This window comes from Dasypus novemcinctus, chromosome 16, assembly GCF_030445035.2.
Source record: "Dasypus novemcinctus isolate mDasNov1 chromosome 16, mDasNov1.1.hap2, whole genome shotgun sequence".
NCBI lineage: Eukaryota > Metazoa > Chordata > Mammalia > Cingulata > Dasypodidae > Dasypus > Dasypus novemcinctus.
Window position 1 is genome coordinate 64829311 of NC_080688.1, and position 14024 is coordinate 64843334.

At 55.7% G+C, this 14024-nt stretch overlaps 1 protein-coding gene across 28 annotated transcripts in view; it reads left to right on the plus strand.

The window, feature by feature from the left end:
- The window catches only part of CTIF (cap binding complex dependent translation initiation factor), a 313540-nt gene that overhangs the window by 106367 nt on the left and 193149 nt on the right, over nt 1–14024 (plus strand). For all 28 annotated transcript variants that reach the window (XM_058277654.2, XM_058277674.1, XM_058277661.1 and 25 more), the window contains 3 exons: nt 7617–7690; nt 8918–9022; nt 12645–12720. In XM_058277654.2, the coding sequence (XP_058133637.1) occupies nt 7617–7690; nt 8918–9022; nt 12645–12720 (255 nt within the window). The remainder of the gene's footprint in view (nt 1–7616; nt 7691–8917; nt 9023–12644; nt 12721–14024) is intronic.

A 14024-nucleotide genomic window follows, 5' to 3' on the forward strand; every position in this document is an offset into this window, starting at 1 on the left:
TTGCTAGCTTGTAGTTTTGAAGCTAAAAGAAAGTCCAAATCAAGGCGATACCTTCTCCCCGAAGACTGTGGGTTCTGGAGTTGGCTGCCAGTGATCCTTGGCTCCTCTGTCCTATGGCAAGGTCCATGGCAGTGTCCCTTGGTCTCTCTCTTCTCTTCTGGCTTCCTCTGATGGCCATCCTCTTACTTCCTGAGGCTTTCTCCCTCTGTGTGTGAATGTCATTCCTCTTGTAAAGGTCTCCAGTAGTAGGATTAAGACCCACCCTGATTGGGCTGGGCCACACCTGAACTCAGTCAAAGGTCCTCCTTGCAATGGGTGCACATCCACAGGAATGGATCAAATGTAGGAACATATTTTTTCTGGGGTACATAGAGCTTCAAACACCCCTCCCTGGAACCTCAGGATGTGACTTTATTTGGAAATAGGGTCTTTGCAGCTATAACTAGTTAAGGACTGAGATGAGCTTGTACTGCATTAGACTGAGCCCTAAATCCAGGGACTGGTGTCTTTAGAGTAGAGAAGAGGACACATGGTGACATAGAGAAGGCCACGTGGAGACAGAGGCAGGGCTGGAAGGATGCGTCTAAAACCAAGGAAGGGAAGCGGACGGGGCTCAACTGATAGAGCATCCATCTACCATATGGAGGGTCCAGGGTTTGATCCCCAGGGCCCCCTGACCTGTGTGGTGAGCTGGCCCGTGCACAGGGCTGCTGCATGCAAGGAGTGCCGTGCCACGCAGGGGCGTCCCCACATAGGGGAGCCCCACGCGCAAGGAGTGCGCCCCGCAAGGAGAGCCTCCCCATGTGAAAAAAAGCACAGCCTGCCCAGGAGTGGCGCCGCACACACACGGAGAGCTGACGCAACAAGATGATGCAACAAAAAAGAGACGCAGCTTCCCAGTGCTGCCGGATAATGCAAGCGGACGCAGAAGAACACACAGTGAATGGATACAGAGAGCAGACAATGGGGGGAAGGGGGGAGAAGTAAATAAAAGTAAATCTTTAAAAAATAAAAATAAAGAAATAAATAAAGCCAAGGAATGCCGAGGATTGCCAGGAGTCACTAGAAGCTGGGAAGAGCCGAGGAGAGATTGTTCCCTGAAGCTTCAGAAGGACCAGCACCTTGGCTTCAGCCTTCAAGGTCCCAGAACTGTGAGAGAATAAATTTCTGTTGTCTCAAGCCATGAACTTTGTCACATCAGCCCTGGGAAACCGAGACAGCCCTTGTTGGCAGAACCGATGGAGTGACCATCTGCGTGGAGTAGGGACTTTGACGGGCCGTGAGCCCTCTGAGGCTCAGGACTTCACTGCTGTTTCTCTCTGGTGCCTGTGCTGGGCCCGGGCAGCCCAGTTGCTCGCTGGCTGGCAGGACACTGGCTCAGTGCCCCGGCTGGGGTGCTGGCTGCTGGGGCGGGGTCTTTGTGGGAGCCGGATGGAGGGCTGTGACCCAGTGCAGTGGCACAGCAGATAGGCTGGAGATCTGGACTGCGCACCCTGGCCTCCTGTAGGTGGGCTTCACCCATGACTCCCCCAGGAACTGGGGGTGGGGTGGGGTAAGGAAGTGGTGCCCTTCTCTGTTCAGCCTGGTTTATAACACTCAGAACCAAGAATTGTCCATATGTGCCTGCGCACGTGGCCAAACAAGAATCACTCTGCAGTTGTGTATTAGTAAAGGGAAGACGGCAGCAAAGAGCAGGAGGCTTTGTTTTAACTGCATCTGAGGACCTTTTACTGTTCAGTGATTGTCTCGTTTCTTGATTCATTCATGCAGAGAGGCCCCACATTCCCTCTTTCCTTCATGATGATTGACTCCCTCCACCCGCCCTGCCTTCCCAAACCTGGGCAGATGTGCTCAGAGAACCCTTGTATTTGTGGGAGATGGGTAGATACTGCTTTATAGAAACCTCCCTGGACGGGTCAGAACTTACCTGAAGAGCTGACTGTGTCGTGCAGTGGGTACGGCCACGACCTCGGGGCCATGCTGCTTGGGTTCCCGTCCTGGGTGCTGGCTCTGTGCCTCAGTTTCCTCATCAGTAAGATGGAGGTGATGATAATACTCCCTGCCTCCTAGGGTTGTCGTAACTGTAAAGTGCTCAGGTGGTGCCTGGCACAAAGTGAGTTTGCTCTCTTGTCTGCTGTGCTCACCTCTTCGTTCTTGGCCCTTCCTGGCACCTGTCCTCCGCTGGGCTACGGGCAACCATGCACCCAGTGGGACCCGCTCTGGTTCCCTCTCAGAGGCGGCTTCTCGCTTCCTGCCCGTTTTCATTCCACACGGTTTAAAGTGCTCGTCCTGCCTTTGAAGGCTGTTCTGAGAACAGCGTGGTTCACCCGGGCATGGGGCCTTCTAATTGCCAGTAAAGGGGCTGCTGTGAAGGATACAGCCACGTTTAAGTGCTGAAAACTATCCGCTGAAAAGGGTGATTGTTTTTGTTAAGGCTTTCAGCAACCTGGGGGTGCAGAGGTTGTGTGAGCTCCGGGGTGGGGGGGGGGGGGTTGTATGCAGAGAAAAGCTGTGGTCACTGGGGCAAGCATGGAATTATAAACTGGAGAATGTTCTCTAAGAAGCAGTTAGGTTCTCATGGAGAACTTGCAGTGCCTGGCCATGGAGTTGATGCTAAAAAAATGTTTAATGAGTCATACTGGGTCACAAGGCCAGGGTGGGGGGTGAATGGGTAGAGGACACAACAAAAAAGAGAAGCCAGGGTCTGCAGTATGCTTTGTGGAATAAAAACGGGGGTTTGGATTTTTGGCTAAATAAGTTTGGGGAGTATTGCAAACTATATATACCACTGCCTCCTTGGAGAATCAATATCCACCCAAGACTAAACGGCACTGAGAAGTTCTGCAATATGGTAATTTATTAACAATTTTTAACTTGGCGTGTCTCAAACATTTGAGTAGGGAACATTTTTGAACTTTTCTCTCCCATGAAATTCATTTTAACATGCAGGGGAACTAGGACCACGTTTCTAAAAGCGTGTTCCGTGGACGACCCTAGATGCATTGAATTTAATGCACCCACCCTCTCACTGCTCAGGTGATCTGACGCATCGGGGCATTTGAGAGCCAGCGGGTTAGCATGTCTAGAACACCCCTGGGGAACTCTGCAGTGGTGCAACTGGGAAGGCAGCCAACCAGCCCACTGTGGAGTTCACGGACGCAGGCCAGGGAAAGGCAGGGAGGAAGAGGGGCTCGCGCTGGGCCCTGACGGAAGGCCTTAGGCGGGGTGTGTGGAAGGAGCATGTTTGTTCTCTCTGGTTCCAGGAAGAGTACAATGGCCCAAGGAGCCGCATCCTCCCCTCCCTCTGAAGCTCGGCGCGGCCTCAGAGCGTCTTAGCCGGCAGGATCTTGTCTGTGCCGCACAGCCGCCCCGGGAATCACCACATGCCTCACTTTCCCAGGGCTGCCCTAAGCGAGCACCGAGCACCGCAGGCTGGAGGCTGACAACAGAAATGTGTGCTCTCTCACCCAGGAGGCCAGAAGGCCTAAATCGAGGTGCACGCAGGGAGGCTCCTCACAGAGGCGCTGAGGCCCCCTCTCCTGGCCTCTGGTGCCCCCCCGCCGTCCTCGGCTTTTCTTGGCTTGAGCCACGTCACTCTAATCCCCGGCACTGCCTTCGCGTGCCTTCTCCCGTGTGTCCTCTCCTCTTCTTAGAAGGTCACCAGCCATGGGATTTCGGTCCATCCTAACCCAGTAGGACCATATCTTAACTAACTACGTCTGCAAAGACCCTATTTCCAAATAAGGTTACATTCTAAGGTTCCAGGGGACATGAGTTGGGGGGAGTGCACTAGTCACCCGACGGCCGCTGAACCTGTGAGCAGCACTCAGGGAAGAGCCAAGCCCCGGCCGCCTTCTCTGCTCAGTGTGACAGCCACCCGACCGTGTGGGCTCGCAGTGTGAGGATGGGTGGGCGTGGGGAGCCCAGCGCGGCCCCCGGCGTGAAGGTCCTCCCGACAGCTTACAGTCTGCCTGTAGGTCCGTCTGCAGCCTTCTGCCCTTCTTGTTTCTCTGACTTATTGGAAGGGTTTGTGGGCCAGGAGATGCGTGTCTGTGCGTGTTGGGGGTTTAAGGTTTGAGGTTGGCATCCAGAACTCAGGAGCCGGCAACACCCGGGCACGCCTGTGGCTTCCCAGGCTCGGCAGGCTCTGAAGCCACGTGGCAGCGTTGGGTGGCTGGGTGCTCTGGGGCCGGGGCTGTTCAGTTCAGTAGCTGCAGGCAGCGTCTCGGGCACCCCTGGGCAGTGCCTGGGCCACGGGCCTCGGCATCCACATGGGACAGCAAGGGAGGACTCTGCCAGCGAGGGTCGTGCTGCCCAACGCCAGGCCGATTCTCAGGCTCCAGTTGCTAAAAGTCTGTGCGCAGCGATTATACTTGCCTGTCACATTCCATTGCAACAAACTCTGGGGAAATGTCCAACTTCTGGTTTTGTGCTGCAGTTATTGTATCAAACGCCACTAAGCAGGCCGTTGCCTAAGACCTGGGAAGTGCGGCGCAGCACCGGGATTTCCATCGCGAACTTCTCCAGAGTTGCGCCCTCACCTATTGGGGCGCTGGCCTCACTGGGGAGCCCCTTCCTACTACATTCAGCACGGAGGGAGGGGCCACCAGCTCGCCCTCAGCCCTCTGCATGGCCACCTCAGTGGCCCCAAGAGCCCTTTCCCCAGCCCAGTACTGTCATCTCTTCCTACCTCTCCCCCAGGGCTGCTGAGCCGCCCGACTCCAGGGGGTGCCTTCCACATCGTATATCCTGGAGGGTGCCCCCAGCACCCTGGGGTGATGTAAAGATGGGGCTCTGGCTCCTTGGTCTCCTGACACTTCCGTTCCTCACCTTGGAGAGTCACAGTCGAGTTGTCACTGGAGATGGACTGCAGGCAGGAGAGAAGCCGGGAAACTGGTTCCCTAAGCACCTTGTGAAGGAATGGAGCTGACCCCTAGTGGAAGGGGAGAGGCGAGAGCCGCTGCGTGGAAGGCCGTGGGCGAGAGGTGCCGGGGAGGGGGGAGGGGGACGGGCGCTCTACCAGGGCCAGGACCCGGCAAGAGAAGGCGTGGCTTCACGGCAGTGGGGGAGGCATGGATGGTGAGGTCTGAGCTTTGCGGGATTCGGGTCATGGCCACGTGTTCAGGGATGTGTTCCCAGGTTGACGTAAGGATGGGTGCGAGCTGTGGGGGTTCTGCGTGGGGAGCTGGTAAACTCCGCAGCACCGTGATGGTACCGTGTGTCGCTGCCCTGCCGCTGATGCTCTCTCGAGAGCGCATGGCTCAGCCTTCTGGCTCTGCCACTCGCTTGCCAGCCAGGCCTGCCACCCCCCTGAGCTCTGGTTTCCCACCTCCAGGTGGAGAGCACAGCATGCCACGGGGTTGTGCTGCAGCTGCACAGAGGGCTAGTGCGTAGACACGTGCATGCTCTGCTGGCCTGACCCTGGCAATCCTTTACTTCTCTGCTCGTCCGTCCTCTCCGAGTCCTTCCCTGACTGCAGGTGAATTGCCCTTGTTTGGGTCCTACTGCAGTACCTTGAATCAGAGCCCAAGCACACTGTTGTAAGCACATGGTGTGTGTGTGTGTGTGTGTGTGTGTGTGTGTGTGTCTGTGGCAGTTTGAGATTATTTATGATTCCCAAAAAGAGAAAGATTGTGTTTGTAAACTAATCTATTCTGGGTGTGATACCCCTTGATTATATTGGATTCAGTTGAGGGGCCCCTGATCCATTTACCTATTAAGATTAGGGCGTGATTGACCGCGTCAGTAAGGCGTGACTCGGGTTGAGTCCCCACCCCCTTGGTGGGCCCAAACGGACACTCCCCCCAGAAGACACTTGGAAGAGGAGAGAATGGTGTCGTTTTTGATCCTGTGGTGCTGGAGAGAGATGAGCCATTTGCCTGACAGCTTACAGAGACTGTTGGGAAGAGCCGAGACTGATACAGAAAGCCCGGAAAGAAATGAGCCCTATGCCAGGAGAGAAGGGAAGCCCTGAGAGCCAAGCCCTGTGCAGCCTGCAGCTGAGATACAGGGAGCCCTGAGAGAGGAGCCCTAACCAGAGAGAGGACCGGAGCCCAGAGGGAAGGAGAGCCAGGCGGAGGTCAGCCACCGCCGTGCTTCCCCACACGGCAACTGACCTTGGTGAGAAGCAGCCTTGAGCCGGACTCTTTAGGGCCTTGTAACTGTAGGCTTTTACCCCAAATAAATACCCTTTATAAAAGTCAACAGAGTTCTGGCACCTTGCACTGGCACCCCTTTGGCAGTCTTAATACACACCCCCTATCATCATTTGAGGGTGAGGCCTGTGACCTCTGTACCTTTGAATCCTCGATGTGGGCCCCAGCCCGGGTGCCGTAGGTGCTCAGAAGACTGTCCAACAAGAGCAAGTAGATCTGAGAGATGATGGGGCCCAGCACACAGGAAAAAGTCTCCCTCGGTGTGCAGCTCAGAGGGTGAACATGAAGTGAGCACGCCTGTGTCGCAGCACCCAGATCAGCCCCCAGCCCCCACAAGCACCAGGGCCCCCCTCCAGTTCCTATCTGATTTCTCTCACTGTGAATTAGCTAGTCTGCCATTCTTGGACTTCATATAAATTTTATCAGACAGTCGGTACTATTTTGTTTCTGGATTCTTTTGCTTCACATTATGTTTGTGGAATTTGTGTTGTTGCACGTTGTTTGAATTTGTTTACTCTTACTGTTGTGGAGCATTCTGATCTGTGAACATACTACATTTGACTTATCTGGCCAGCTGTTGGTGGGCACTGGGGTGTTTCCAGTTTGGGGCTGGTATGAACATGCTGCTATAACCCTGTGTTATGTCCCTGGGTGAACATTTGTGCTTGTTTCTGGTGTCTCTTCCCGGGAGTGAATGCCCAGGTCATAAGGCAGGCACACGCTGAGCTTTAGTGGATATGGAAGTATCGTTTTTAAAGAGAGTGCTGATAGGAAGCATGCTGCAGGGTAAGGAGGGGTGGACGGCAGCGGGGGAAGGCAAGGTTGGAGAACTTGTCGAGGAGACAGCCAGCCAGAGGGCAGAGAAAGCAAATCATAGAAGCAGCTGGATCAGGTGACGCGTTTTCTGTGTTGGGGAGGGGTGGGGGGGATGGTCATGCCAGAAGCACTGGGAGATGAAGATCCCAGGGGAGGGTTGACTTGCTGAGAAATTAAGTCACTGGCATAGCACAGGAATTAAGCTGAGAATTTTGGGGCAAATGAAGTCAGCCCCTCTACCCACTCTTCAGTTTGCCTGGCTCTGCAGCACCCCTGCCTCGGAAGAAGCCACTGCCATCAAGCTGGAGATGGTGGTGGCTGGTCAGCAGGTCGTGCAGAGCCCCTGATGGTGCACAGGCTTGGGAGAGAATGGCATGGGTTGGGACCGTTTCTGCACCTGACTGCACACCTCTGTAAAACACCGTGGAGATGAGGGCCGTGCCTGGTGTTCAGGGGGAGAGGAGACCTCTGCAGAGTCCTCCGGCTGGGCCATTCAGCCCAGTGTCTCCCTCCAGCCTCCCAGCTGCCAGATGACCAGGCGAGGGGGGAGGGATTTCCTGTAGCCCTTCCCGGGGCAGGCCATCCTGTTCTCAGTGTCACGGCTGAGCAAAATAATGCAAACTCTTTCACCCCCATCTCTTCCAGAATGGCAGCAAAGACGCTTCTCTGGACATGCTGGGCACAGACATCTGGGCCGCCAACACCTTTGATTCCTTCAGGTAAGTTCCTCTTCCTCCGCTCCCTGTCCTGTGTGGTTCCAGCTGGAATTCTAACTTATTTGTCCTCATACGCCAGGCCCCAGTGCCATGTGGGGTGTTTGGGGCCTAAGTAAATGTTGATTATTGACCGATGAAAAAGTGGAGAGAAACAACAAGGAGATGACACAGAAAGGATGAGACTGGAGAGGAAGGAGGTCAGAGAGAAGCAACAGGGAGGTCAAGGGGAGAAAGATGAGAGCATCAAAGGGGAAGGAGATCAAAGAGAAGGGAAAAGGAGACAGAGGAAAGAGGGTTGAGGGGAAAGGGAAGTCCAACCAAAGGGGAGAGTGAGGGAAAGCAGAGGGGTGGCAAGTGGAGATGGAAGAGCAAAGGAGATGGGCACAGTGCCGAGGTCCTTTCAGCCAGGCGCCAGCACCCTCTGTCGGAGTTGAGGACAGATAGGTATGGCTGCAGACCCCCAGCCCACCTTCCTGAGGGCCACTGGAGGGACGGGGATACAGAAAGTTTTGGAGGAACAGCTCGATGGTAAGTGGCTTCGATTCTAGAAGGTTCCTAGTGGTCTCCGTTGGAAGGGCAGGTGTTGGCCAAGGCTCCTTAGGGCATGGCCCCTGCAGGGTGTGTGGCGAGCTCCTGCCTCACTGCTCTCCTCGCTGTGGGGAGCAGTGACCTTGGACTGTGGGGGGCAGTGGCCCTCTAGCTCAACTCCGCCCTGGTCTGGAGCTGCCTGGCCCTGGACATGCTCCAGTGTGCCCTGGCTGGGCTCAGACTGGCCCAGTGGGGAAGCACCCGGGTCGCTCTGGGAATGGAACTCATGGGACGTGGCCTCCTGCTTCCCTGCTGGCTGGTGTCACCAGCCTCACAGATGCTTTGCCACCATTTGATCTCTCGTCAGAGGCTCTCGTGCCATGTTTTGGCCCCCTTTCTCTGGCCTCTCTCAAATCTAAATGTGAAAGCACCCTAGAGTGTTTTAGGAGGGCCCCTGTAGCACGTTCCATAAGCAGCAGGTGAGGGGCCGTGAGGGCGTGGCATCGAGCCCCCTGCCCCCCTGACTAGGCACAGAGCTGACTCCACTCCTCAGGGTCCATTCTGAGCGAGGGGTCCCTCCTGCCCCTTGTCTGCCCCTTTCTGAGGATGCCTCCCTGCCTGGGTCCAGCCCGGGGTGCCTGGCCCCATCAGTAACGGGCCTCGTCTCCCACTTTCCTCCTGTTTCTCGTCGTCGCCATCTAGTGGTGCCACCTGGGATCTGCAGCCCGAAAAGCTGGACTTCACCCAGTTCCACCGGAAGCTCCGACACACGCCCAAGCAGCCCCTGCCGCACATCGACCGTGAAGGGTAAGGGGCGGGTGGGGGCGCTCCGGCAGGCGCTGGGGTTGGGGGGCCAGCAGGGCTGCACCACACCCCCCATGAGGAGGCGGAGCAGGCCTTTCCCTTGGCAGGCAGAGTTCCCCACTGCGCAGGTGCGCGGAGGGTTGGTGCTGGAGGCTGGCCCTCTCGGCCCGCAGGTGCAGGCTCACTGCATCCCTCTGGAGTCCCTCCACCCCACGCCGCCCACTCTCCTTCCCGACCACCCCCGTGAGTGCCTCCGAATCACCTGGAGGCTGGTCCCTGCACAGGTGAAGCCTGAGGACTTGCGTTTCTCACCTTGGCCCTTGCCTCATTGTCCTGCCAGCTGTGGATTGACTCTTGGGGCCTTTTTCCTTTGGGTGGAGAGGGGTGATGGCTACTGGGGGGGCTTTGAGATTGGAAGCAAAGGAGAGAGGCAGCTGCCACAGGCTCAGCCCCCCCCACGCCTCCCACTCAACAGCAGCAGGGTCATTCTCCAGAGCTGCCCATGCCTGTGCCCTTCCCCGCCCCCCACCCCCATACTTCTGTGTTTAGGGAAGATGACCTTGATTGGGCAGGTGAAGTTCAGGGAGAGGCTTTCAGCAGAGACGATGCTTCCTCCTGCCCTGAGTGGGAGCAGGGTGGAGCTGGGTGTGTGCTCCGGGAATGGGACGAGCGGTCACATTCTATAGCCCAGCGTAGCCCGCCTGTCCCCAGACCTGCTGGCAGAGACCGCCAGGAGGGAAACACACACACTGTGTAAAATAAGGTCCCTGCCCGGGACTCTTCAGTCCACTGGGAGAGTCCACACGGACCCATTCATGACTGTGATGGGTAGGGGTGGTAAGCAGTTTAAATAAGATGTGGGGTTGGGGGTGGTTGGAGAGGAGGGATGAACTGTCTGGGAGACAGGTGGCATTGCCCTGGGCAGTGCCGGGGTCTTCTGGGCATCCCCTGAAAGCACAGAGATGGTGAAATTGTGGGGAAACTGAGGCCTAGAGGATAGAAGTGATGGTTCTGTGTTAGGGACTGGAGGTGTCCCATGGGGGATGTATGTTGAAGTCCAGCTTTCCAGAGGAATCTGCATCCATTCACCTAAAAATAGCTTCATTAACAAAAACACTTGGCGGGGGAGCCACTAGGGCTCAGTGGTTGCGCATTGGCTTCCCGCATGTGAGGTCCTGGGTTTAATCCCCAGTCCTGGTACCAAAAATACTTGGTAGCAGTGATAATTTACTATTCAAGAGAGGAACCATCTCCCTGTCTGGGGGGCGTTGTTCATTCCGAGCCAGGCTTACCCACCCACCAGCGTTGCAGAGGGTGCCTGGGATCTCCCATAGACATCCTGCTCTGGCCAAATCCTGCCCCTCCTGGGTCCCTGGGTGCGGTGTCCTGTGGCCACCTGGTGGCCAGGCTGGGAACTGCACCGCCTCGGCGCCCTGCTGTCCTGGGAGGCCTCAGTAGCCCAGTTCCTGCAGCGTCCTGGGAGGCAGAGGACCACTCAGTTGTCAAGGCTTCCAGCAGCCTGTTTGCAGGGAAGGACAGGAATCAGAGAAGGCTGTTGCCTTGGAAACCCTCTTGGTAGCAGTGACTCAGCTGGTCTGTAGCAACCCTCTGCCCTCAAACCCACAGCTCTCCAGGGAATTCTGAGCCCCGAGCCTGCAAGAACCCGAGCCATCCCCTGTACACTGCCGCCCGCCAGACCCGGGGTGACGAGGTGGGGTGGGAAGGCCACGCCTGGCTGGTGCTGGGTCCGCCCGCCCGTGATCTAAACTCCGTGCGTGGACACCGCCCCTGAGGGGTGCTCTGCCCACACGTGGCACAGGGGAGGGGCTGCCAGCCATTCCAGAGCCCCCCCTTCTTCCTCTGCCCACCGCCCTGGCATGTACAAAACGGGGTTTTCATAGGCCGTTCTGTCTCTGCCAGGCACATTTGTTAGTTAGATGGTTGGATGTTTCCAGACTTTTCTTCAGCACATTAACTAGGGGTCCCCAAAGCATTCCTCCTTCCTCCAGGCCTGTTATACCCTCCTGACCCTCCCCCAGACCTGAGCTGTCCTGCGACCCTCACTCTCCAGCTCCATCACCGGCCTCCTCTTGCCTCCCCGCACCCCACACTAGCCACAGCGAACGCCTCCCGTTCTCTGGTGTGTTCTCAGCTCCATGCCTGGGTGGAACACTCTGCCAGCTTTGCTGTGCTTGGCCCTCGCACAGCCCACCTGAGGTATCTCAGACAGAGCAGCTTTCCTGCCTCCCTGGCCCAGGGCCGGTTCAGACACTGCTCCTGGGCTCCTATGGTGAGCCGAGTGCCCACATGGTGAGCCGAGTGCCCATGCAAGTGCCTGCGTGCAAGCCGAGTGCCCACATGGTGAGCCGAGTGCCCGTGTGGGAAGCCGAGTGCCTGCGTGGTGAGCCAGTGCCCACATGGTGAGCTGAGTGCCCACGCAATGAGCCAGTGGAGTCGTGCAGCAAGATGATGATGCAACAAAAGAGAGACAAAGTGGAGAGTCAAGGTGAAGCACAGCAGAGGCCAGGAACTGAGGTGGCACAATTGACACAGAACCTTTCTCCACATCAGAGGTCCCCAGGATCGAATCCCTGTGAATCCTAGAGGAGAAAGATGAGAAAAGAAGACAAAAAAAGAGAAATAGATATAGAAGATCACACATCAAATGGATACAGACAGCAAAAACAGCAGGGGAGGGAAAGGGGGCAGAGGAAGAAAATAAAATAGACTTAAAAAAAAAGATAAAAGAATGAGTGGAGGATTCTGTGCTTAAAAAATAGAGAAAAATCATAGCAGCTAACCTTTACGTAGTGCTAACTGTGCACCTGGCACAGCTCTAAGCTCTGAAGTCAATTTACTAATTTAATCCTCCAACCCCCTTACGATATTAGGCACTATTGTTATCCACATTTTACAAGTTAGGAAACTGATGAACAGAGAGGTTAAGTGACTTGCCCAGGGTCACCCAGTTGGTAAGGGATGGAGCAGGGATTCAAACCCTGGAAGTCTCGTCCCAAATTCTGCACCCTTAACTATGCAGAAGAAATGGACCTTTGGCCAGTGGATAGGGAGTGTCTGGCCTGAGGGTGGGCCCACATGGGTGGTGCTTGCTGGACTGGCACAAAGTCAGGCCAAGGAAGATGGAAGCCCCACTGGGCTCTCTGGCAGCCCCTGTGTGACCTTGAGAACGTTGCTTCACCTCTCTGTGCATTGGTTCTCCCTTTGGTATAATGGGCAAGACGGCCAGGCTTTTGTAGGGGTGCTGACAGCCTTCAGGGCAATCATTAGTGAGGATTTTAGCCTCTTTGCCAGGAAGGGTCAACAGAACTCCCCCTCTCACCTCCCTCCTCCCTGGATATGGCATCCACCTGCCATATCCACCTGCCCCACGCCCGGGCTGGTCCCAGCATTGCTTCCTGCCCCAAGTCCTTGTCCTCCCAGAAAGGCCTGTGTTGTCAGGCCTGGGGGAGGAGGGCCCCTTCTCCAGGGCCACCTCCCCCGGGTGAAATGGGTGGGCTCTGCAGGCCGTGATGTCCCCAGGCCCCTCCTCTTCCCATGTGCCAGTCTGGGACGGGACGTGTGAACGAGCCGCTCTTTCAGTGCCTCTCTGTCTTTTCTGGTTCAGGTGTGGAAAAGGGAAGCTGGAAGATGGAGAAGGGATCAACCTGAATGACATCGAGAAGGTCCTGCCCACCTGGCAGGTAGGTGCGGGGGCAGAGGCCTCCCAGACCCCCGCCGGCATCCCGCCAGCCCCTGGCTCCGGCTCGGGGTGTAACCAGGTGGACAGCCGCGATAGTGGGTGAGGGTGGCGTGGAGGGCCTGACTTTCTCCAGTGCACCAGCACCTCACTGAGCTTGCCCCGAGCCCCCGCGGGAGCGGCAGCCTGCAGTGCATGCAGGGGGGACGGCTGGGGCCGCTGGGGCTTCTAAGATGGTCATGGCCATTTTTAGGCTTCTGAAAAGTGGTCTTGCCCAGCCGGCCTCCAGGTATCTGCTGTGCCTGCTGATTTCGTCGTTGCTTGGGCTCCTTTCCCGGGATCAGGCCCAGCCCCAGGACAGGGACAGCGAATCCAGGCCTCTGGATGCTTGTAACCTGGGCTTTGGGGAGACCCCTAGGGGTCTGGCAGCTACCAGGGATTGGGCCTGGCCATCTGCAGGCCACTGAGAGCAGCAGATCCCCAAGGGCCGAGCTGCCACCGCCATGCCCTGCCCCCGCCCTGCCCCGCACCCCCTTCTCGTCCCTCTTGGCCAGTCTCTCCTGTCGTGTTATCTACTTGCCGTCTTCTCTGTCCGCTCCCTGTGTGCCCCTCCCATTTCGTTTGTGCTGTATTTCTGCCTTCGGTCTGTAATGAAACCATGGAGTGTTCAACTAAGGCCTCAGCAGTTGGTTTTGATGGGCCTTGGGTGGTTTTGCTTCATGTTTCTTCGGCTTGGGGTTTATTGAAATTCTTGCGTTTGGCTTATTGAGATTTATTGAAATGTAGTTTTCATCGAGTCTGAAATTTTTTCAGCCATTATTTCTTCAAATATCTTTTACCTTGCCTTTCCCCCCCCGGAATTCCAATTTTATGTATGTTATGCTGCGTTATAGCATCCCATGGTGTACCAGAATGCTGCTCTTTTTTCTCTCTCTCTCTCTGTATATCTTGCATTTTTCTCCTTTTCATGCTCATGTTTTAATAGATATATTCGTGCCTTTGTCTCTTAATTCCGTCATCCCTGTCATTTCTGAAGCTGATTTACCTGATTGATTTTTCTTCTGCTGATGGGTCGTATTTTCCTACTTTTTTGCATGTCTGATAATTTTATATTAGACGTCAGATATTATGAATTTTATATGGCTGGGTGCTAGATTTTATTATTATTATTTTTTGGTATAACTTTAAATATTTTCGTTTTTGTTCTGGAAGCCAGTTACATTAACTCAAACACTCTGATCCTTTCAAGTCTTACCTTCAAGCTTTGTTAGGGTAGGATACCTCCCGTCTAGGGCAAATTTTGCCCCG